At 40.4% G+C, this 25,383-nt stretch overlaps 2 protein-coding genes and 1 long non-coding RNA gene across 13 annotated transcripts in view; 2 read left to right on the top strand and 1 right to left on the bottom strand.

Moving 5' to 3' along the window:
- Positions 1–14,834, top strand: part of LOC105836582 (myc box-dependent-interacting protein 1) — a 36,241-nt gene extending 21,407 nt beyond the window's left edge. The window contains exons 2-9 of one of the 5 annotated variants that reach the window (XM_012680704.3): positions 6,068–6,203; positions 10,526–10,716; positions 11,147–11,419; positions 11,614–11,726; positions 11,971–12,014; positions 12,226–12,411; positions 12,977–13,194; positions 13,299–14,753. In XM_012680704.3, the coding sequence (XP_012536158.1) occupies positions 6,068–6,203; positions 10,526–10,716; positions 11,147–11,419; positions 11,614–11,726; positions 11,971–12,014; positions 12,226–12,411; positions 12,977–13,194; positions 13,299–13,379 (1,242 nt within the window). In that variant the 3' untranslated portion in view covers positions 13,380–14,753. Of the gene's footprint in view, positions 1–6,067; positions 6,204–7,582; positions 7,742–10,525; positions 10,717–11,146; positions 11,420–11,613; positions 11,727–11,970; positions 12,015–12,225; positions 12,412–12,976; positions 13,195–13,298 lie in introns of those variants that run through there. The other 4 variants (XM_012680705.3, XM_012680706.3, XM_028193506.2 and 1 more) reach the window with 4 other exon arrangements.
- LOC118647208 lies at positions 14,763–17,898 on the bottom strand. Its single transcript, XR_004964519.1, has 2 exons — positions 16,705–17,898; positions 14,763–16,643 (listed from the first exon to the last, which is right to left on the bottom strand). It is a non-coding gene; the product is annotated as an uncharacterized LOC118647208 (long non-coding RNA).
- Positions 17,899–19,989: 2,091 nt separating this feature from the next.
- LOC105835866 (guanine nucleotide-binding protein G(q) subunit alpha) overlaps positions 19,990–25,383 on the top strand; it is a 34,807-nt gene continuing 29,413 nt past the window's right edge. For 4 of the 7 annotated variants that reach the window (XM_028193426.1, XM_028193428.2, XM_028193427.2 and 1 more), the window contains exon 1: positions 20,777–20,894. In XM_028193426.1, coding sequence (XP_028049227.1) covers positions 20,777–20,894 — 118 coding nt within the window. Of the gene's footprint in view, positions 20,895–25,383 lie in introns of all 7 variants that reach the window. The other 3 variants (XM_028193425.2, XM_028193430.2, XM_028193431.2) reach the window with 2 other exon arrangements.

The raw sequence follows: 25,383 nt of genomic DNA, 5'->3' as shown, positions 1-25,383 counted from the left end.
CGGCACAATGTGAACCAGCAAGTGGCGAAACGGGGCCATAGGATGGCACAATAATAGCGATGCAACGGCACATTCGCGTCATCTGCTCGACTATTAATAAAGCCGAGACAGGACCACGTCTATTTCGGAAGCGACACGTCCGGGTCAGTGCGGATTTAGAACCCAGCGTTATTAAAAATACAGCATCTCCCCCGTATCATAATACATAATACATAAATGCTCGGTACATGAATGCAGATTTATCATTACTTTCATTGCCCGGTCAAACAATCTTGTTAGCAAAAAGGAAGCTGTAAACCTTCAAAGAATCGCCTTAAGTAAGATACGTAAACGTAGCAGATCCAATTTCGAAGCCCAGAATTCTAATTCTTTTCTAATGTTATCTATATATGCCATCTGTATTAATTACCATCACTACCAATTAGTATCACGTACGTGAAGTCTACCAACACGCGTGTGTACCAAGTAGCAAGACAGTTGTAATTGGTCACGTTCCAACGCTTGATCATTGCGAGTATCTATTTTCAGCTGTCCATAGTAAACGTAAAAAAAAAATGAAAAGAAAGGAATTCGTTACTCTCATTATCTTTATAATATTTTATTTTTCATCTCGCGCCACACATTAACGCGCCCATGCAAGACGTAGATTTAATCAATGTTCAGACTGATTTTATATTTCTGACGTAAAATTTTTTAAAATCTATCTGTACATCTTTTCCAAGAAAATTCTGGCTTGTATTATTCTTGCCGTGTAAAATAATACACACGGCTACATACAACTCTGCCTTCACCTGGAAAATCGAGTAGAGAGACAAGAATAGAAATTTTGCGCCGGAAAGCCGGCTCAGAATTTTAAGTAAATTCTCTCGGGATGCAGGAGACGTAAGAGACGAACGAGTCACGACGAGGAATCTTCCGTGTTCCCGTTAGGTGCGTTACCTATCGCGCGAGAGAAAGTTTTCCTATTTATACAGAAAACGCCGGAAGCACTGAATAATTGGCTTGTCGAGGATAATGTCTCGAAAAAAAAAAAAAAGTATTCATAGTCGCGGCGCAATTGGGTGCTGATTAGTTGCTGTCGATCGGGCGAAGTTGTCGAGGGGAATTTCATAATAATTTCACGCTTGCGGAATGCCCGTTAAAGGTTTACAGAAAACCCATAACACTTACCACAAGTCCAGACTTTGTGGAATCCATTAAATGTATATACAGTTTATAGAATATTTAATTATATCGGAGGAACAGTTTTGCTGAGGTATCTAAAAATTTATCTAGGTACAGATCTTAAAATAATTTTATCGGATCATTAGAATAATTACGAGGGACATGACGAACAGTTGCCGCAAAACGTTTTGACATTCTAGCAACCAGTTCGAGCGTTCCACATAATTACTTTAATAATTTAACAAAATTATTATACTTTCAGCGGGCTAAATTTCTAGATACTTTAGAAAAACCATTTTTTTCCTATGTAGGTTTTTTTCTACAAGTTACGCAATTGACAGAATGTCTATCATCTCAATGCCGATCTCTCGTACGGTTGTTGTAAGGCATACGCGAATTGTATTAATGATATATGCAAGTCGGTTACGCGTGTAAACGAGTTCAGTCTTCGTTCTCACCTGTTACGAGGTATCGAACGGGCATACGTACGTTAACCGGATAACGGTACGAAGGCGCGCGGAATCGTGACAAAAATCGTGCCTCGCACTGGTAAAAACAGTCGGACACAGAGAGTCAGTCGTGCAGTGGGTCTTGCCGCGGTGACGCGCGAGTGCTTAACACTATCTATCAATACCCCGCCAATTAGGGTCGTAGCATGTATTAAATTCCGGCTTATGGAGGTTGCATGGATGGAGAATCATGACCGATTTCACACGCAAGACGTATGATTTTCGTTGAATCTAAATGACCCCTTCGGGAAACCGTGGGCCGGGGAGAAATGTATGTTAATTTCGCGCTTGGGCTTTTTTAAATTAGAACCTGAAGACAATTAGCATATTGATTGTACACCGCGGGTATACAGGGAATGCGTACTTTGTAACGCTAACGTGTTATCCCGCGTTCTTTCATAAAACAAATATTTCGCGAAACAAGTATCACGATGCGTAACGGTACAGCCGGTATACCGTATGGTCAATAGGATGTGGTATATCTGCTTATGTTTGCTGCATCTGCAAGTGTAACTTACGGGGCGAAATTTTTCGCGGTATCGCCCGTGACTCACTCCGATAATACTCTATTTTTGTTGCTCACTAATACACGGGCTCCCCCCGAGGCTTATCTCGCGATGAGAGCACATTCTCTGTGGTCGCTGATTCACAAAGTATCATATTAAGAGTCGAAAACAGATATTTTAATATTGCATCGCTCTAATCTTCTCTCTTTCTCTCTTTGTCTTGAATATCATGTAGACCATATCTCTTATGCTTGACGCATCCGGTAATTTAAACGTAAGCATCCGAGCTCCACGACGTGACGATTTATCAAGACGGTGTTTTGATCCGATTTTTGCCTACGCCAACTTTCTTTGAATAATTTACGCGCGTCTACATGCGTAGCCTCTTTCGTTTAAAGTTGAACCTTACTGCTATCTTAATTTTATGGAGCGAGATAGAAATCGTAGCAACGAACGAGGTATACCTTTAAAGTTGCGACGGGAAAATTATATATGGCAGACAGGATGATCTTGACCTGAAAGTGCACGAGCGAGTTAATAGGATTAATCTCTCACTCTTGAGCGACCGAACCCAAGTCTCTATAAACCCGTCGCGATTCAATTCGTGTTAAAATTTAGTTTTGCATTTTATTCCCGCTAATTACATGCAATTGCAGAAACAACGCAACATTACGTCACGATTTTTCCACTATTGTGTTTATTATTTATTGTTTAAAATGAACGGAAAAATTGAATCGAGTTTTTCGAGGCCTGCACTTTGTGCTCCCGCGCAAAATACAATTTTCTTTATAAATGAACGTTTTATATTAGAATAAGCCACTCAGGCAATAAATGACATCGTTGCGCGGGTTAACCGCCTTTAATAACGCTATAGAAACGGTTGAAAGAATTAATCTAAACGTTTATGCCTCTGATAACAGACGATATGCCGGACGCGTGCATCACATGCGCTTTATTAGCTGCCCTCTTCGTCGAATAAAGGTAATTAAAGTGGGAATTCCATAATTAATGTTGCAGCTGCGATGCCATCTCTGGCATACGTAATATATCAACATCTTTCTTTATTAAATCAATATGACTACGAAATAAATTCTATAAATGTCTGAATTCATAAAGATTCGAGTGCACGATAAAGATGATATTTCACGTGTCATATCATTTAACGTAACATATCCATTTCTTTATGTATCAGATTTAGGAATTGTAAAATTATAAATCACTGTACGACAAGCGACAAATCAGATAAGCAAAAACAAAAACACGTCATTTTCCTTATGGTTAATGTAATTTCGATGTCGACAGAGAATCGAAACAGAGCCCTAATCTTGCTTGTAGACGTTCAACGTAAGCTAGGGATGATTAATGTTGAATAATTTTAAAGATGATCAATCGCCTCGTAATATTATCATTCTGAAGGTAGATTTATCTCGCGCGACACTTCGGCACGTTACACGTTAACCATCTGCAATCTGTAAATTTGCGATAATGTCCATTCGAGGTCGCGCCAGACGACGGAAGGTTAACGTGACGCGGAGGCATGAACTAGTTTTCGACGTGTGTGCCGTTCCGACTCGCTGGCGTTACAAGAGTCGCCGCGCCGCGATTAATTCCCCAGGAAACGTTGGCGAACGGAAATTACTGGATAATACAGCGGTCTCCTCTTGTTTTCCCCGGGACGAGAAGAGCGGGACGATAATGCAATGTATAGCAGGCAGAAGGTCGGCGTACCTCTCGCCTCCGCGGACGGTGGATCGCGGGCTTCGCGAACAGAGAGAATCAGCCGGCGATAGAGCTAGGTTACGCAATGACTGACTCGCGATTTCCATCACGGACGTTCCAGTCTTTGATTTCTGGCCCAGCCCAAGAGAGGAGAAGATGGTCGACATGGGCGCCGGCAGCTTCTTTCTTCGCGTTTCACTCTAATTGTTCCGCATTTTTTAAATGTCAAGCGCTATATATTTTATCGTATCAGAAGGAAGAGAGGCAGAGAAGATATTTAGAGTTTAATACGCAATTGAATTGTGAATTTACGAAAATTCATAATGCGCACCTCGAACCAGTTTATTTTATAAATGCCATTCGCTATTACTTTTTTAATTAAATGCTCTTTATATTATAAAGAAATTTAAATTTAAACACAGAGAGAATTTTCTCTTAAAATTTACCCTCAAGATCTGATAATTGTGGGATAGTGTGTGACCTCGAGGAATTTTACTATACTTTTTAGTAAAATTTACTAAAAGTATAGTGAAATTTGCTATGCTTTTAGTACAATTTACTAAAAGTATAGTAAATTCTACTAAAAAGTATAGCAAAATTCCTCGAGATCATACATTATCTCACAATTATCAGATTTTGAGGGTAAATTTTAAGAGAGAAATTCTCTTCGTGAAGTAAATGTAAAATGTCGCCATGTAAGACACGATCTTAGACAGATCTGAGTTATACGTAACTTTTTGCACATATTACATTTTATCGCAGGCATCACGATTTGAAATTTGAGAGTCAATGTGATTTCCGTTGAGTTTTCCGATCGCGTAGCACCTTTGGGTAATTTCCCAAAGGTGCGACTTCTTTCCCGCCGTTCAGGATCGTGCCACAGGTGCCACAGAGCTAAATGAAAATCGAACTCGACGGATGGCATTCCCGGCGTGAAATTTCTCCGCGGTCAATAGCTATTGTTACATCATCCGCATCCTTTCACAACGTCGCGCCTTATTGCCGATAACAATGGCAGGGGAGTACGGAGGCTCTGATAGATTTCTTTATTAACTTTCTTTATTAACTAGCAAGAGAGGCCGAGAAAGTAAATCTCACGAATACAAGTTATTTTTGTCTGTATCGATTAACATCTCCTTTTTTTTTTTCATTTTATGAACGGATTCGCAAAGTCTAGCATATGCCTGTTATTATGACATAATTGAATTAAAATATTTTAAATATTTTTATCACACGGAATATGTATCTTCATGTTCTTTGAAGTTGACGTTTTCGTATTAATGTATTTAACGTCCGTGAAATAATATTGGTTAAAGTTTAAATAACAGATGCAGTACAAGACCGTGCGCGATTAGATCTTCCACACGATGCGATAATGCAGGCGGTGTTTATCGTTTCGTGACGAACGCGGTTCAAAGGCCTCATTTGCGATAGTCATACGTTCACCCGCATTGTTGTAATCAACCAGAGAAGAAATTCGTGAATACACGTATCCTCGTTATATACTCGTGGAATTTCTACGTGGCATGGAGATTTTTATTTGCCGTAAACTAATATAGTTTCTCTTTATTCTCTTAAAAATATCGACACGTAAATAGTTTCTTAGTTAGAAACAAAAACGTTTAATAAAAGCCTGAAGCTTCTTTAAATATTCAATATTGAAACTTGACTTTTATCTTATACGAGAAAATTAAGTTTGAGTAACCGAATTTCGACCAGAAGCTTGAAGAAAAAAAGTCGCGCATTATGTATATATATTTTTTATAATTTATGCTATTTGTGGGAAGAGAGCTACGCAAAAATATACACACGCATACACATCCCAAAATTTCATTTAGTTTCGTCGGAAAGCCTTTCATTTATATGAATATGCGGTGATTCAATAAATCACGAGTATGTTTTATCGATTTATTCCATTATTCATTCACAGAAGCATTGTCTAAAGGCTTTTGTTCTTTTATATGTTCCTTTCAATACGTTTTTACATTATATCTTTTATATAGCATATTTATCCCATAGAGGTATCCCATTTTTATTGCTATTGTATATTATAATTTTTATAAATTATCTTATTAGTTTTATACATTTTGGATTGATACGCGTATCTCATGTTAACGATTAATCCATAAGGGTCTAAAAATTGAAAGCACATCTTTTTTCTCGTTACAGTTTCTTCAGAATCTGGGTAAGGTCGATCGAACCGCGGACGATATATTCGATGAGCACCTGCAGAACTTTACGAGGCAGCAGAACTCCGCCAACAGACTACAAAAGGAGTTCAACAATTACATCAGGTGTGTTCGAGGTAAGTCGTCCCGCGGGTGCAAAACTAGTTCGTCTTTTCTTTAAATGGCACTCGTTATTTATTAGGCTCGCTAATGTTTCTCGTGTTTTACATTAACACACGTAGTACAGAGAGATAATGCGAAATTATTGATAATGCAAATTGAATACTTAAGTTTACATCGGTTTTAACAGTTCGCTGTAGAAAGTAATTCTTTATGAAGTCTCGAATGGCAATAATTATGGTGGTACACGTCATCGTAGCTAAGCATCTTTTGAATGATTAGATGTTTAATTACCTATTCAGCGTGTCGGATATTAATTAGGCATCAGAAGCTTATGTAAGCGCTTACTTAACCACACGACAATAAAACAGATGTGAAAATTCGTATTACGTAGTTACAAACTGCAGGAGCAACGATAGCTATTCATCTGGCCAGCCTTGCTAGTTATTGATATTTTACATTTTATTAACTATTTGTTCTCGATATAAATTTAATTGGAAAACATTAAAATATATCAGCTGTTTCAAATATTGAGATTTACATAAAAATATTTGTCACTTTACGACCTCTTGCTTGGGGTCGTTCGAGCAATATTTCTTTCGTAACACTCGTAAGGTATATAAAATCCTTCGCACGTTTATACAATAAAAAAAATATTTGAATTAACAGATCCGTGCAAAGCACGACATGCATTAAAAGGGAAAAAAAAACCTATTACCGCAACCTTGCATCGCCGTGACCCGGTTGCTAAGCTTACGTGGAGGCTGAATTATTTGTTCCGTAACTCCGTACTCTGCCCTCTCTTTTTTTTTGTAGCTTGAGATAAAAGCGCCTATTGATTCGTATTCACCTTGGAATTGATTTGTATTCCTTTGTGTGTCTCTTCTCCTTTTTCTTTCCTCTATGTCAATACTGATAACAATGAATTTTAAGAGATAATGAATTTTTTGATAATTATAATAAAGAGCAGTACAAGTTTTAAATCCTAAATGATGTTACGTAACTGAACATAATTCTGTCATCTAATACATGTCGAAAAGACTTCTGCTGGGAGAGTCTTTTGTCGCGCGCACGGAGTCGATTTCTGTCAATTTAACGGAAGCTGTCATCGACAATCAGAGAAAATGATTTTCGCCGTCCGTTAACCGACACTCCCATTCGCGTATCGTCTCGCGGATGAATGACGGACAGATGAATATAACTCGCAGACATTGAATAACGACCGGCGATTCCGCGCAGGCTCGTCGGCATCAATTACTGTCGGGAGGAACCGACGTAATATTTTAATCGCCCGGTATATTCGGTAGATGCAATGACGGAGACATACACGGCACAGTGCGAAGCGACCTTTGAGAGAGAACTCCGGCAGGAAGAAATCAGTCCCCGCCGCGTAATACGCTGTAATCTCTTGCGCCGTTTAACGGCGTATCCGAAATATTAGGCGACCTTGTTGTGCCGCGACTGTTGAATATTTCAGGCAAGACGGTGGCCCGTCAGCTGTGCAATCGATAAGATGCTGTCGGAAATTGATGCAGGCCATCCGCAGGTTTTTCCAGTACGCACGAAGACGAAATAATTTTGTGTCAATTTTGTGCCATCCGCATTTTAGTTAATTCTTGCTCCGCAATTTCATATTTCATAAATATTATAATACATATACGGAGAGCAGGCAAAGTAATGTGAACACCTGGAAGATACATTATTTATTTTATTAAGGGCCGGTTGTGCCAACTTCTTGGTAAACTTACCTGCCAGGTAAGCATGTGTCTATCTTCATTTCTTTTCTTAAATAAATAAAGACGAACATATATTTATCTGATAGATAAGTTTACCAAGAAGTTGGAACAACCGACCCTAAGAGGTTTCTCTGTAAGATCCTTTTATCCTTATTTGAATAGGGTCATACAATGTTTAAATAGCCATTAATTATTAATTGTTAATATATTATTTTTCCAGCAGAATACCTTTTAAGAGATATTGGAAGATGCTTAAGAGACCTTGAAGAAGATCTCTTTTTTTCACTCTGCTTCAAAAAACTCACAATATGACTCGATGATATTTAAATCAAACAGGATAGTTCACGTTGACGGGGAAAACATTGATGTTTTGAAGAACGGAGGATAATTTTGAAAAAGTATGAGACGGTATGAGAAGCAAATTTCTTCTTCCAACATCACTTATATAATCATATCAAAGATGTTCTGCTAAAAGAATAGTACAACATTGGTGATTATGCAACCATTTTATGACCTTATTGCAAACAAGGATAAAATCTGTGTTAAAGACACGTGGTAAATTAATTACTTATTAATTAAGAAAAGGTTCCCAGATGTTTCTCATCATTTTGTCTATCCTCTATATACGATAAATAAATAATAATTTATCTGTGATTTATGATGCGAAAAATTACAACATAACTACAGTTAAAAAATGTGTAATGCGTAAACGAAAAAACATTATTTTAATTCATACGGCACAAATTTCTTATCAATTCCAGACTATTGACTATTAATAAAAAATTCTTATTAATTTATAAAGAATGGCGTCGGTGTACTCGCGCGCAAAAATCCTCCGATAGAGTCTTAACATTTCTATAAGGTTTCTGTCTGCTTCCCGCAAGCGCAATGGAATTACGCGCTTTAGGAGCCGAAGACTCAACGTGTGGCGCTTATTGTCTCTCTCTCTCTCTCTCTCTCTCTCTCTCTCACCTCGATGGAGAGTCTTGACACGACACTGGCGAACACGCGCGAAATAATCAATAGAAAAACATCGTCCGATCTTTAATCCCTCCCACTCGAATTATGTTAGTCGCAAACAACTTTTCCACGCTCGGCTGGTCTGCAACGACGTGTTCGTTCTTCGCACGCTTTTTGTAGCCTCTACTTTTCAGGGATATACGTTTCGACCTCGTCGACCACGAAATTTTAATTTTTACCGATAATTCTAAAATCCGGTGCCGAAAAATCTACAGAAATGCGAAAGAATAAGTGATGGATTTCGAGGACACCGTTTTCCCGTTAGGCAAACGTCGCGGCGCGGTCGCGGACGACTTCCTCGGAGGAGGTGTTAATCCCGAAGTGCGCAGGATCCGCGTTTAGCGGACTCTTAGCTTTCCTTTTATCACTCGACGGAGACGGGACGCCATGCCGGTGTCGTTCCGCATAAACACCCGCATGTGTGAAATGTGCAGGTAGGCGCGGTTATTACGACGACGGAAACGCGAGCAAACTATATGTACGAAAGTATGTTTGTATAACGTGTTGCGAATTCCATCGTAATTTTCGCGATTTCCATCGCCGCCCGAGTCCAAGGTTCAGACGAGAGAAAAGAAGCTAACGAGAACACCGGCATGCGACTCGTTGAACCGAACGAAAAGCGATCATACTGACAATTATGACAGCCCGCTTACCGTAATTTGCATTAACGACGAATCATTTGATTACATTAGCGCCACATGTTGATTGCCTTCGGTTGCGCCTGTTAAAAATAATTTATAATGTAGTCGCGTGAGACTAATTATTCCTATTACCGAGAAATGTAATTATTTTATAGAGCAAGATTCTCAAGAAACGCCCGCAATTTTCTCACTTATTTACTCGCTGGCAGTCGATATTTTATTTAAAACATTTTATTTTATTCCCTTTTGTTTTTATTTTACTCATTAGTTGAGTTTTTAAATGTAACATATTTCGAAAATATTGTGCAATCGGAATTTTTTAAATCCTTTAATTACAGGAATTTAATTAAATGCAAATTGAATAGTAATTGAATTAAAGGCAATCGCTCTTTCTGTGAAAAATTTTATTGCAATGTCACAACAGACAAATTAAATGTCATATCAATTTATACACACAAGATTACGTTTTATCTCGTTCTTATAGTTCGAGCTGGGCGTCGAAATTCGACGCGAGCCGCGATAAAGCCGCTTTACAACTTTTGCGCGAGCTCCGAAGCGAGGAATTTGTAAGCAATCGGCTTATCGCCGATAGGTGAATGCACTAGGAGAGGTTTAGATGTAGGTCAGGAAAGTAGTCACCCGCGTCGCGCGTTTATTCCTGAAGTAAAAAGGCACGTGTCGCCGTGATGGAAAATCGGCGTGAAAAAGTTTCTCTCTACTCACTGCTTGCGAAACGGCTACGTCTCTACCGCGGTGTCTTCGACTGGAGATAAATCTTCCTCCCACCCTTTTCTTATTTTTGCGCGAATCTCTTCGTGAATCCTTTGCGTAATTTCTTATTTAATAGTATTGGAAATTTTATCAGTAACAATTGAAACGCCGATGAAAAAAAGTTGGTGAGGTAAATGATGGCGAATTGAACGTGTACGTTTTGTTTTGCAGCGGTGCAGGCCGCCTCGAAGACGCTCATGGACTCATTAAATGAGATCTACGAGAGCCAATGGACCGGACACGATCTACTGTACGTGCAGGCACAAAATCTTGACATGCTATGGCAAGATTTCACTCACAAGCTCGCGGACCAAGTTCTTGTACCACTCAACACATATCAAAGCCAATTCCCGGAGATGAGGGTACGTCATATATGCAGCCGTCGATGGTTACACTAAATGATTTCTTTATTAATAACATTCTTCTTCCGCAATTTGATGCAAAAAGTAAAGCTCCATTAATTGCAATTAGACTAGTAGATAAATTAATAAGTCTTTATTTTAATCTTTTCATACATTCCTTTCTCTTATCGGAGCATAAAGTTTCTGTCATTGATTCTTCAGCATTAACAAGTAAATAACGTTTTGTTACTTACTTTTATAATAAATAGAAAATAATTTGCATATATAAAACAATTATCAATGCTATAACAAAGATTAAAAATAAAATTTTCCTGGAATTCTTTTTGGTGTTTATATACGATGAAATTAGAGTTGATAACGGTAGTAATCTAGAAGATTAATAATAAAATATGACAAGCTGCTACATATGAGGATTTTATTGATTTTCCAGAAAAAGGTTGACAAGCGCGGACGTAAACTGGTGGATTATGATAGTCAGAGACACAACTTCCAGTCATTGCAATGCAATCCAAAAAAGAGGGATGAGCTCAAAGTTTCCCGGGGGAAGGAGCTACTGGAGGAGGCAAAACGTACATACGAACAACTAAATTCCGAATTGCATGACGAACTGCCGGCATTATACGACTCGCGCGTTCTTTTCCTCGTCACAAATCTGCAGACGCTCTTTGCCGCGGAGCAAGTGTTTCACACTGAAAGTGCCAAGGTATTTAAAATAATAAAAATCAGTAATAAAAATCGATCCTTAAAAAAATATTTTTAATAATTTCAAATAAGATTTAATATCGTAGAATTCGATATATTTTATCTGATTTCTAACAGACTTTATCGAGAATTCAATTTGGTTTCTTTATTGAAATGTATATAACAAATTTTTTGAAATTTACAAAACATTTCTAGGTATATTCCGAATTAGAAGCAATCGTTGATAAATTGGCTAATGAAAGTCAGCGAGGATCTTACACACTGAAGAAGAGCACAGAATCACCGAAGTCGCCTAACGCAAACTCATCGTAAGTAAATCGATTCAATAAAATCAACATTATTAATTAATGTGAAGGATTAGAGATAACAATTACAAAAAAAATTTAGACATTTTTAGAAAAATCTAATTTTACAGAGTTTAATTCCGTAAAATATAAATATCGTTAGCGATTGTTACATAAAATGTAATACAATAGAGTAATAATTATAAAAAATGAGAAAATGAGAGATGTACAGCAGTTGTATAACACTAATAATCCTGATTTGTTTCAGTCTAATAATTAACACACAGACAGCGCAGAACAATATCTCAAGAGGTAATTATTTTGCTATATTTTTGTACAAGTTGGATTTGTGCGCGTGTGTAATTGTATATACGTATGTTACATTAACATAGTTGCATGCTTATAATCCTCGCTACACGAAGAAGACAAAACGCGAAACGTTTCGAAAGGCTTTGAGTCCCACAAGGCCGTGTTGTGGCTCGGCATTCAGTGTTTTGAGTGTGCTTTCTCTCGCGTGTTTCAGCTTTAGACGATACCGCGCCCGTTGCCAGAGATACGTCGCCGACCACTCAGATAAACGGCAACGCTAACAGCAATGCTAATAGCAACGCTAACAGCAATGATAACTCCCTCAATAATCAGGATGAGTCGCCGCAGAACGCAGTCGCGCCTGCCAAACGAGTAGAGGAACTGTACGATATTCCAGCCGGTAAGCCATTCGCGAATTTTGAACTTTGCCGTGTTTTTAAATGTCTTTTTTTCTTTAATATTGTCCACTCTTAACGATTTCAACTTGCATAAATAAGTGAAATTTCATAAATTCGAGAATTTTTGTCTTAAGTAATTTCAAGACATTGTCTTTAGCTTTTATTCTTTTATAACATTAAAAATATATACATAATTAAGTAACAGATTTTGTTAAAATAAATGAAAAGTAAAATAATTAAATTTCGCAAAAACAAATAAACAACATTTTAATGATTGGTTTATTTTCGCAAAATTGAACTCAATAGATTGTTTGGAAGTTCAAAGTAAATTCGTGCATATGTAATAATTAATGTAAAATGTTGCTAAATTTGCAGTATCGGGTGATCGTTAATATAATAGTAATACGCTGCCTGCCCCTTTGTGCATGGTCTTGCCGAAACAAGATCGTAGTTACTCTGACCTAGTTGTGAAATTAAACATTAATTATGCAATTAGACGAAACTTTGAAACGAAATTATTGCACATAATTAGTACATATCGAAGTCTCCATGCGAGCGAAATCACAGACAGGTCCATGACTAACGGGGCGGACTCGATCGTTCTAGAGGCGGAATATGAAAATGCTGCTAATTTCTCTGTAGGGGCGACAACCGACAATTTGCCGCCGGGCGTTTTGTATAGGGTTAAAGCCACTTACAAGTACAATCGCGAGGATGTCGACGAGTTGTCGTTTGACGTCGGCGAGATTATTCGCGTCGTGGAGTACGACGATCCCGAGGAGCAGGTTCGTAATCTTCCGAATAAATAAGATTCGACAATGTTTTACGATATCTAAGCGTACACGTTCGACGATTGGACGTTTCTTACGATGTTTCTTGTTTCTTACAGGAAGAAGGCTGGCTAATGGGTATCAAGGAAGGCACCAATGAGAAGGGTATGTTCCCGGCAAACTTTACAAAACCGCTGTGAGAGCTGTGCTCGGTTCGCCATTTACACTCCAATGCTCATCAGAGACAGCGTATTTTACTTTAAAGTAGTTAAAGAGTCACGTAATTAAGTGGGAGATAAGAGACGCGCGGTCATGCGAGAACAATATTGTGCATGACGTATGTAAAAGCAAACGAAGAGAGAAAGAGATAAAAAAAAGAGCAGGCGACAGGTTGCAGGAGGAATAAGGGGGAGGGAGCGGGAAGAGAATTTGATAAGATATGCTGGAGGGTACTGCGGAGAGTATCACCCCAAAGTGCCTTTAACCCAGCCACTGTCTGTGCCAACATTCATTTTTATTCGTCAAAAGAAAGTATGGGATTAACTCTCTCATATCAAACGTACAGATACACATCATGAATAATAATCAAACGAAATATTTAAGCGACTAATAAATAATATATTGTAACATGTATACACAATAAGAAATACACGCCACACAAACACGCGATACACAACGATATGCAATATTATATAATATAAAACGAAATCTATATATTAAATTAATATTATTTTATGAAATTGTACATAGATCTATATATACGATTTAAGAGTATTTTATGAGATAACTTTGTGGCCACTGAAAATTATTGCTAAGAGACGTATATCTTCAAGTTTAAGAAAATGCGCGCGCCACTTGTAAAACTTTGTTCCCTTAACGAGGGAGTGAGGCGATTATAAAATTTTCAAGGTCCAACTACCTATCTGCATTCGTAAAGTATTACACTATTTATTCGTTTACTTCAAGAATGTAGCGATAGCTTCTATCATACAAAATATCTCGCCACGAATTGCATGCCAAATTTTTCAACGACGTAATAATAGATATCGAAAAGGTGATACGTGAGAAAAATAAATATTATGATGTATAAATGAGAAATAAGAGCTTCTGTTTATTTATGATTGATGGTTCTTTTCTCCGCCTTTTTGGAGGCATCATGAATTTTGTCAGCGAAGTCTGTGAATTTTTTGTGCGCAGGTTTTATTCATTTGTATCCGCAAATTTTATGTACATGTATGTAGAAAATCGGGTAGCGACAAGAGAGCGTTTATTATTATATTATTTTATTACTATTGTTATTATATATTGCTATAATTATTATCGCTCCCATATCTATTCATGTCATCAGGAAACAAATACGTAACAATCCAACCCCGAAACTTTTGTAGACTCAATCAATACTCGTTAGATCTGCCGAAACAATCTTGTATTCGCATCTTGTGTAATAAATAGTGTTGTAATAATACATATGCACACGTACATGTTTACAGCGTTAGCATTAAGTGAAAATATCAGCTTTGAGAGAGATCGTGTGTCTTTATTTTATCATGCTGGTCTAAAAAACTGTGAAAGAATAGAAAAGGTTTTTTTTTTTAGAAAGATCCACTTATTTCGAGGATTCATTTATTGTTACATAATTGATTAAATCGATTAACTTAACAATAGTTGTTAATAAGTTCTTACTTTCTTAAAATTTCTTCTTGGAAAATACTGTAACATTAAACAGAAAAAAGAAAGAGAAAGCAAATCTATATAAATTTGTATTTAAAAACAATCTTGAATAGATTTAATTAATCCTTTCAAGTTTGCAATTTACATTACATATGTAATAATAACTATATAATTGTATCGAAATATTCATCAAGTAGAGAAGATAATGCATTTAAATACTAAAAACGGATATGATTAAAAAATGTTTTTACTAATTATACACTAAATATTTTTTATGACAAAAATGCTATTTAATATATATCTAAAGAATGTATATATTATAAACATAAAAAATTATACGAAAATCAAGAAACAGGAATAAAGGAAAAATATTGTCGATTTTCTATCATACATTTTAAAAATTCTGAAATAGTGACCAAATTTTAACAAAGACACTCTCGTCTAAACAAAATTAACACACACACACACACACATGTGTGTGTGTGTGTGTGTGTGTATTTGTATATATATAAAATCGATATATTACTAATATTACCATTTCAAGCAAACGTCATAACTGCTTAGATGTGCGAATATATTAGAACGGGCAATAAAACAACTTGTCATTTTTGTGTATTTAATGTGTGAAAACGATTTTCTTTCTATTTTGTGGAAGTGTCTCTAAGGAAAAACTTTAAAGAGATATATGATAAATACTTCACATCTGGATTGATTTTGTTAATTAAAATGTTTAAAAACTCAAAAAAAAAAGTTTATTATCAGAATATAAAACTACATAAAAAGAATGAAAATAAAGTAATGAAAATATGTAGTAAATTTTTTGTCATAGACATTAATCTTGTTATCTATCGTCATAGGCACAAAAACAATTTTTTTACATTCAAATTGATAAATATTACTTATGAATATGCATAATAAGAATTTAGTGAAAAGAGTTTCCAATAGCATATATGGATCACACATCATGTTCGTTTGTAATTTTTCTTTTCAACGCTTAAAAAGTAACTATATTTTGCTGTACACTTACACACTTAAAAAAACTCATTAAAAAAATTTTTAGAACTTAAGATTTGACGTGCGATATATATGTCGTGAATGATCCATGTATGCTATTTAATATTTTATATACTAACAAAGAACACAACAAAAACAAAAGTAGATAAATAAGGAAAAAATAAATTACAAAATTGTCTAAAATGGAAATAAAGATTCATTATAATGGGTGCGTAACCTATCATTTCTCTCTAATTTGTATCTTTTAATTTTTGAAACATTTATTTCGGTATCAAAAAGATAATAAAACTATCATATTATATTATCAATTACCATAAATTTCTTCACTTTTACAAAATTTATATTATACATTTAGGAAAAGTCACTTTTACAATAAAGACAATTTTTTTTTAAACTTAATTGATAAATAATCGCAACCGCAATATTCCTAAATATATATTTTTTAAACTGTATTCAAAATTCAGATTGTGTTCTAGATGTCTGTACAGGCTTCGTGAAGCCATGTACTAAACCTAATCCTCTCGTCAAACAATTGCAATAGTTTTGTGACATACGGTTTTACAGAAAAGAAAAATGGTAAATGTGAAATATAGAACATCAGCAGAAAGACATTTTTTCCAATTTAATGGGAACTTCTCTTAGAAGAATTTTTAACATCGTCTTTCATATTTCTCATAGCCTGTATAGTAAACTTCTTATATTCAAGTCCATTTTATAAGTAGGATGTATAGAATTTTTCTTCGATGCAATATTTTAATAGATCAATATGTCGTGCACTTCTATTATTAATGAAGGTAAAAGGTGGGTCATTAATGCGTGTCCAATTTAATGATAAGATACCTTTGTTTGTTTTCCATAGTTGCTGAGTAAACATAATAGCTGCACCTAATTCAGACACTTCCATTTCACGGGAAAGAGGGCCAATGACGAATAATTTAGCATTCTTCTCCATGTCGTTTGAAAATTTTTTTCGAGTGCTTCTGAATAGTTGCTTGTACAATTGATCTATTTGTATCCAAAGTATTAAAATTGATCGTCGATACTGTGAATGTCTTTGTCTGAGATAAAAAAGCGGATATTTGAGATAATAATTGCATGTTGATTTCTGTGTTAGCAGGGGATTCTGGAAAGCTAGTAAGTGTAATGCCACAATTATGATGTCACTTGAATTAATTGTTGAACTGAAACTTGATCAGCTATGTTGATAGTGTTTAAATTTTTTCTATCAACAGGCTATTCACTATATATTCTTTTAGATATTGTTTCTATAAAAAGAAGAGATTCAAAATCTTAATAAATATTGAATAACAAACAGCTCTTATTATTATATTTAATTGTATTCATATGGATTGTGCAATAAACATATTGGGCACCAGAGAAAGTTTGTGTGGATTTTTAGATAAAAATTTAATACTAACTCTTTTTGAAAAGTAATTTTATTTGAGGAATCAATTGCCATTTGGTTATACTTTTTTTAAAATTGTTCTACAAGTTTATTTCTTTATTGTAAACGTAAACATGTATATCCTTCCTGTTCACAAGTGCCAAATAAATCTTTATCAGTTTGGAATGATAAAAACTTTATTGATTTCCTCACAATAAATGTCTGTAGTAATTATTCAGCCACGTAAAAGAAAATTGACATGAATAATATCATGCACAGTGTCAACTTTTGTCATTCAATCATTGTGATCTTTTGTTATTCAAAGGAATAAAGTTTATGAAATAAAATATTGCTATAGATTCTATAGAAGATAAAATGTGCGTGTTAGTTGTAAAATAATGTAGAACATGAGTATATAATTATCTGACTTTAAAGGAATATTTCTACATTACCAATGCATTTTTATAAAATAGCAATTACAGATTGTTGATTTGTAGAATATTTTACATAATATTCTATATGATTTAAACAATTAATCTACTAAAAAGTCGAAAATATGACTTTTGGCCAACTTTTTGTAATTTTTCACCGCTGCGCGTCGCGCCACTGCGATAGCAGCACCAGCCATCGGCGGCGCGGCAAAGTGCACCCCGCTCGGTCGGTAAGTCGGGACTCGCGCTTACCGACTGCAGCAGCAGCGTCGCGCCATTACGTTCTCCGTGCGTCCTCCCCGGCGGGTGGCGGCCGCGCCTCCTCCTACTCGACGATTTTAATCTCGTTAGCGGACACGTGCGCGCCCCCCGCGCCCTACGGTGTGGTGCTGGTTGATACGCAGGCAGGCAGCCAGCCAGCGCCAGCCAGCCACGAGCGAACCGAAGAAAGAGAAAGAGAAGCTTGCTGGGTGCCGTGCCGTGTGTCGCGGGGCTTCGCCAATCTGGTTTGGTCTAACAGGATTCGCGGCTCGCGCGACGCTTCATAAAAGCTGCGCGCCGGACGGGCGCGGCGCGTGTCGCGAAGCAGTTGCTCCGTTCGTGAGGTGTGGGCGCTCGTGCAGCAGCAGCAGCAGTAGCAGCAGCAGCAGCAGCAGTCGCCGCCGCCGCCGCTGCCAACAGCAGGAGCGATAGTAGTAGCAGCAGCAGTCGTAATATAGACAGAGAAGGAACGATAGAGATAGGTAAAGAGGGAGGAGACAGAGACGAGAGGCAGCATCGCGGTGAAATCGTCTCTCCCTCTCTCTTTCTCGCGCGCGGCGATCGGACACGTCGTCGTCGCCGCCGCCGCCGCCGCCACCGTCGTCGTCGTCGTCGTTAACGTGAACCACGCGTGTCGTCGTATGTCGCGTTCGTCTCGCGTTAGAAGAGCCCTCGTGCCATCGCGTTGTTCCCGTGTCATCGTCGGACGGTACGTCGGAGCAGGAGGAGGAGCAGCATCGGCAGCGACAGCAGGTTTTCGCGTGTGCACCAGCAGCAGCAGCAGCGTCCACGGAGAGAGAAAGAGAGAGAGAGAGCGAGGGCGCGCGAGCACAGAGGGAGCGAGAGGACGAGAAGGAAGGAGAGTGAGCGAGAACGAGCGAGCGAGGGAGACGGAGCGCCGGTGGGTTACCACACCCAACACCGCCGCGCGCGCGAGCCGCCGGGGAGCCGCCGATCGCCGAGAACGTCGCCGCTAGGCTCTCGAGAGAGTACAGTTCTCTCTCTCTCTCTTTTCCTCTCTCTGTCCACCGTGCGTGCCGCCGTACAGTGCCGCTACTACTACGCGGGTGAAAAGAAAAAAGAGGCCGCCGCGCGACCAGGACTCGCCGCCGGACCGTAGTGTGGTGTCGTCACCGGGTTGGCACCATCCGCGCGCGCCGGGATAGGAACAGGCATAATAATCAAGGAGCGAGAGAGAGAGGAGGAGGAGCAGGAGGAGGACAGCGCGGTTGTATGAGTGTGTGCGCGCGAGCAGCAAGTGTAAGGAGGGAGTGCGAAGAAGTAGTGCGCGGAGAGAGAAAGGGACAGACGGACCTCGCCCTCCGCCGTCGAGGTTACGGCGACGTTGTGGGAAAGGCGAAACGTGCGCGCCCCGGTGGGGTTACATGTGTGCCGCTGCTACGTGCGTGCGTGCGTGCGATAGAGAGAGAAAGAAAGATATATATATATAAAGGCGCGCGCACTCACACACACGGGAGGATCGCATAGTGCGCGAGAAACTCGCATATACACACACACATACTCTCTCTCTCTCTCTCTCTCTCTCTCTCTCTCTCTCTCTTTCTCGGGGGAGGCGAGAAACGTGCGTGCGCGCGTGTGAGCGGAGGGAGCAAGTGGGACGGAGCGATACAAGGATACGTGACGGTGAGGGAGGAAGAAGAGGAAGACGAAGAGGAAGAAGAAGAAGAAGAGGAGGAAGCGGAGAGAGCAGCAGTAGTAGTCGGCGAGTGGTAGTCGGTAGCGGACGACGAGGACAGGCAGGAGAGGAGCGAGAGAGGTGTGTGTGTGCGCGCGTAGACGCGCCGCGGTTGATGCGTCGCTGGCGTCGTCGAGCCCCGCCGACAGCAGGAGCAGCGGCGCTGCGTAGACGCCGCCGTCGTTGAGGGGGAAACACGGGTGCGCCGCCGGGGACCGGGTTCCCCCGCAGTCGTCGTATTCGCCGCCGCCGTCGCCGTCGCCGTCGTCGTCGTCGCCGCCGTCGTCGTGGTGCCGGTGGAAGAAGTGTTGGTGGTGGTGGTGGTGAGGGTGGTGGCAGTGGCAGCAGTAGTGGTGGTGGTGGTGAGTTGCCACGAGTGAGTGAAACACCACCGTCATCGTCGTCGTCGTCGTCGTCGTCGTCGTCGTCGTCGTCGTGACCGTCGTCGTCGTCGTCGCCGTCGCCGCCGGTGGTGGTAGTAGTGGTGCCGGTGTCGTCGCCGGTGGTGTTGTCCATAGTAGTGGTAGTAATAGTAATAGCAACAGCAACAGCAGCAGCAGCAGCAGCAGCAGCGATAGTAGTAGTAGTAGTAACGGCGGGAGTAGCAGCAGTGGGAGGCGGCACCACCACCGGAACGTGAGAGACGGAGAGAGAAGGAAGACCACACGGGGACCACGAGGACGGCGACGAGGAGGCGCGTCATCACCGTCGTCGTCGTCGTCGTCGTCGGCACCGGTCGGGGCAACACCTCGCCTCCCGCCACCGAGTCGCAGCCGTCCTCCGCGGCGACCAGGACGAACGTCGACTTGAATCTTAATAGCACGCTCGTCGTCGTCATCGTCGTCGTTGTCGTCGTCGTCGTCGTCGTCGTCGTCGTCGGGAGCGCCGTGCGCCGCAAAAGCGAGAGACAGAGACGGAGACAGAGAGAGGAGCAGCAGCCGCAACGAAGGTCGCCGCCGGTCGGCGAGCAGCGCTCGCTGTCACTGTCGTCGCGAATCGCTCGTCGTCGTGCACCCTTCTCTCTCTCTCTCTCTCCCCTGCTCTCCTCCTTCTCCTGCCCTTTCCGTGCGTGTCACCTCCTTTATCCTCCTCCGCCTCCTCCACCTCCTCCGTCAAAGGAGGATTCCGCCGTTCTGAGCCATGGCGTGCTGCTTGTCGGAAGAGGCGAAGGAACAGAAACGCATCAATCAGGAAATCGAACGGCAGCTACGGAGGGACAAGCGGGATGCCAGGCGGGAACTCAAGCTGCTCCTACTCGGTGAGTTTCGTCATTCCTCTCTCTTCTCTCACAAAAAGGAGGAGGTATCGAGGCCGATAAAACACTCGGCGCCGGCCGAGCGCTATAAAAATCGCTCGCTCGCTCTTTCTCTTTCGTCCGCCCTATCAGCTTTTTTTTTTCCTCTCTCCTTTCTTTCATCGAGGAAAACGGGGACGGTGGATCGAGACTGCGGGATCGAGTGCAGCAGGTTACTCCAAAAATAGCGAAAAATTGTTGTAACCCGGCCGGCACACGGGTTGATGACGGCGCGGGTTGTTACTCGCTGCTAAACTTCTCTGCCTTCCGTCGCGTTTGTCGGGGAAGGTAAGCGAGTGTAATTTGCCACTCGACTTGCCTCCCCTCCGGGGTATATCCGCGGCACATAAACCCGGGAAGCGTTAGTCGGGGAATATAACGCGACGCCGGTAAAGGCGGCGGACCGGCCGAGTGGCAAGTCGTTCGCTCGCTCGGCTCTTTTCTCCCGTGGAAGGAGGAAATTAATGAAGGACGATAACGCTGTGTGAACCCGGTAGGGAGATTAGCAGCGGCGGGTGTGTTGCCCACTCACTGTTATTTCGATCAGGGCAGACGTTGGCGTAGCCCCTCCTCTCTCTCTTTCTCTCTCTCTCTCTCTCTCTCTTTCTTTCTCTTTCTTTGTACGGAGAATTCGAAAGACGTAATTTCGTCGAATACCATGTTACAAACTTAAATCTTGATTGTAATGCTGGTTTCGCTAAAAGTCGATAGAAAGAAAAGTAGTAGGATAGAGTAAGGCAATCAAAGATGGTTACGGAACAGCGGAGGGAGGGGGAGAAGGGGGTGAATAACGTGCTACTCGACTTGCCTCTCTCCTTCCACTCTCGTTCCATGTGGAAATCTGGCATTACCATCGCCGAATAAAAATCTGCGTAGATCAGAAAAGTCCCCTAAAGCGAAATGACGACGTCATAATACATACGGATTTTCTCTTTCTCTCTCTCTCTCTCGCTCTCTAACATGAGATACATAAGTTATCTGTTAATGGAATTTTTCATTGAGCGATGCTCCGAATAGTTGATTTTCGAATGGTCGACTCGGTTTATTATTATTATCTGAGACAACGCAGAATTAGCAGGCTACGCGGTCAGCTTGAACAACCGCGATGCTAAACAAGTTGTTGTTAATTCGATTAAATTTCTTCAAGCTCAAGTAGTGATAATAGTCCAATTAAATATACAGCTATTTGAATTGGAGCACAAGTAGTTTGTGTATCCGAGTTAAACCCATAAATGTACTCGACTGAAGAAACTTAATCATATTAAAAATTCAACAGAAGCCGACGACGGGGCGCGTCAATCGCGAAATTATCGACGGCGAAAATTTTCGTTCGGCGGACGTCGTAAGGATCGTTGAGGCACGACTGTCAATTCTGTCGCCCGAGGAAATGACGATTATTAATTTTGTCATTGGGCGGCCGCGAGATTACTCTGATTGACCCCTATGTGCTCTCCTTTAGAAAGAGTCGCTCGCCCGTTTCATTCATGCGCGCCTCTCGCGAGCGGCCGCGGCCGCGGCCGCGTGCCGTCGACTCCGACGCCGACGCTGACGCCGACACCGACGCCGGCGCCGCCGCCGCCGCCGCCGCCGCCGCCCGGGAGGCGACGTCCGCGCGTCACGTACGTTTTCTCGTCTGTTGTGCACGAGGTCGATCGGCGCGGCCGGCGTGCGCTTGACAGTTCTCTCTCTCTCTCTTTCTCTCTCCCTCCCTCCCTGTCCCTCTCTCTCTCTCTCTCTCTCTCTTTTTCTCTCGATCGGCCGCCGCTCCGCAGCGATACCGCTACCTGTACACAGTCTAGCCGAACGTTACCACCATCGCGCCGCCCCAAATCGCGGCCCGATATCTTGCTCCGGGAATTTCGTTACTTTTCGGCGCGATTAATATCTCGACATTAAATTTTTAACGAGTCGACGACAGCGCGGATCGGAGTTCGTTATTTGCGGAGTAAATGCGGGGAGACGCGGCATTCAAAATGAATCGTGCAAATCGTGAAAAGTTTATGCACTCTAGAATCTCGGAGGATTTTAAATGTCCTCATCAATCGTCGAATATATCAAGATGATCTTACCTCGTTAAATATGAGGGAACTTTGTCGAAATCGCATCACTTTTCACGTGAAGTTGTAACATGGAAATTATGAGGAATATTTGTTACCTCCTTGCGTTGTAATAAAGTGTAACGTTTCCTCCTTTTTACGTAATCTTCTTTTCATCATTTTTTTTTCACCATTACAGAGTGCACATTGGCTCGTTTCTCTCCGGATATCATCGCAATTTTTTTTTACAGACATCTCTTTTCTTCTTCATTTAATCTCTTTTTACTCTTTGAAATACGAATTATGCATTCTGGATATCACTTTCCACATTCTCTTTTCATCGCGTTCCGTTCCGTAAAAAGATAACCATTTATATCACGAAAGCCAATCGTGATCTAAGCAACGTCGTGGTGCAACTTAAGAGAAAAGGGATAACTTAATTTTCGTGAAACTTTATTTTGTAAAATACAAACAAGAATGAGAAGAAAACTTTAACCCCATTAATCTAATTCTAATAGTATTATGATTACAAATTATCAAAACTTATATCATTTATATCTTATTCTGCAATTCAACTGCAAAGTGTTTTGAACGATATCTACAATAGCTCTTTTTTAAGTTTTTTCTCTGTGAACGTAAATAACAAAATTTCTTTCCTGTACCTAATATTTCCAAGTATAAAGCATCACGACAATATCGTACAATTTTCAAATAATTTTAAAAGAAGTGTACAAGTTAAATTTTCAAGTGAAGTGATGCGATTCCGGCAACCTTTTCCTATTTTATTCGAGAATTTACTTCGCATACTTTTGCCAAATTTGAGAAAGGGCGAGAAGGCGCATGAGGTTTGCGTAAAATTTTAAACGGCTTCAATATGGTAACTATTTATCTTTTCACCGGTAACACGAGCTCAAGAGCCCTTTTATGTCGTACCGAACTGGCGTATCAAATTCGCCTTGCTTACGATCTGACGAGAAGCCGTGATTAAGCATCATTAAGCACATTTGTTTTCTTCGGAATGCTCCTTGCGGTTTCGTGATTCACGCGAGCGTGCAACCGCGTGTGCATAACTACCCACCCATTCCGCGAAACGAAACACTAGCCGGACGTGCTCTCGCGCCGTTCCTCCTATCAGATTTATCATCTCGATCGTACGGAAGAATCGTATCGAATCCTTTTTCTCGAGTTACGAACCAGTTGTGCTTCCAGGCTCCGCGCCGCCACTCTTCTCGCCACGCGTCTCGTACATTTGGATTGGACGCGGCTGTGCGTTTTGATAATTTTAATCGAGTGTATACGATATTTCTTTTCTTGCATATTTATTTTTAAAAATAAATCAATCCCGAGGTGAAGAAATGTCAACGGAATATTCATTGAAATCGATTCGAATAAAATAGAAGGCCAATGCGACAATATCTCATCCCCATGCTTCTTTCGTCTAAAATATTGCGTAATAGATGCCTACATGTCCTTTCACGGTCTTCTACTGGAGAAAGAGAGACGTCTTTACAATTTAATAGGTAAAAGTTAAAACTCTTGTCGATACATTACACTAGATTTGTGATGACTTGGTCTTGCTGGATTTTTATTTGAAGCTAATCTGAATCCTTTACAAATTGACATTCTCACATGCAGACGCGAATTAAGAAATTTGCATTTGTTGCATTAATCCCATAATCGTCCAATGATCATCTTGTTATCGATAATCATTGCTCGTTTATTACAGCTGTACTTTTATCTAGAGATATAATGACTTCTGAAATGAAAAATCACCGCTCGCGACGTTTTCCGTTGTTTTGCGCCCTTATCTGACATCCGCTTTCGAAAGTAATAGCTTTTCGAATTTAATAGACTTGGCGCGGAGATGCACCGGTGCGGAAGAGCAACAGCTAATCGTCGCTGTCATCGTTGGACACGTTTCAATGAGTCGTTCGTATATATTCGGTGTCTTGGAAAATTCGCAATAATTCTGACGCCACGTTAAGAACTTGCGATCGATTTTCGCTCGGGCAACACTCGGACAAACGTTTCAATTTCTCGAGTTACAACGTAAACCTCAAAAATAAATTTATATTATATAATTTATATATTCGTATTGATTTTTCTATATGTTACAAATTGAAAGAAAGGGATGATTAGTACCTTAACCTTTGCTTTTGTTAAAAACGTGTAAGTAACGTGTAAATTGCCGGATAAATGTTCGCTTGCGCTTATCAAATCCTCTTTTCGAAAATAAAGGGTTCAATTAATCCGCCGCCGTCGCGCCGATTCAGCCCTTTTTCGCGCGTCCGGTCGAGCTCCGAGTTGCCGAACTGCGGAGACGACTGCCAGTCGACTCGGCGAAATTGTAAATCGCGGACCAGCAGCGGCGATCCAATTTCGACGATTGCTCGCGGCCACGCTGTTATGTGCACGCG

This window comes from Monomorium pharaonis, chromosome 9 (assembly GCF_013373865.1).
Source record: "Monomorium pharaonis isolate MP-MQ-018 chromosome 9, ASM1337386v2, whole genome shotgun sequence".
NCBI classification, from domain to species: domain Eukaryota; kingdom Metazoa; phylum Arthropoda; class Insecta; order Hymenoptera; family Formicidae; genus Monomorium; species Monomorium pharaonis.
The sequence above is the reverse complement of the archived record's forward strand: the minus strand, read 5'-3'. Positions and strand labels throughout refer to the sequence as shown.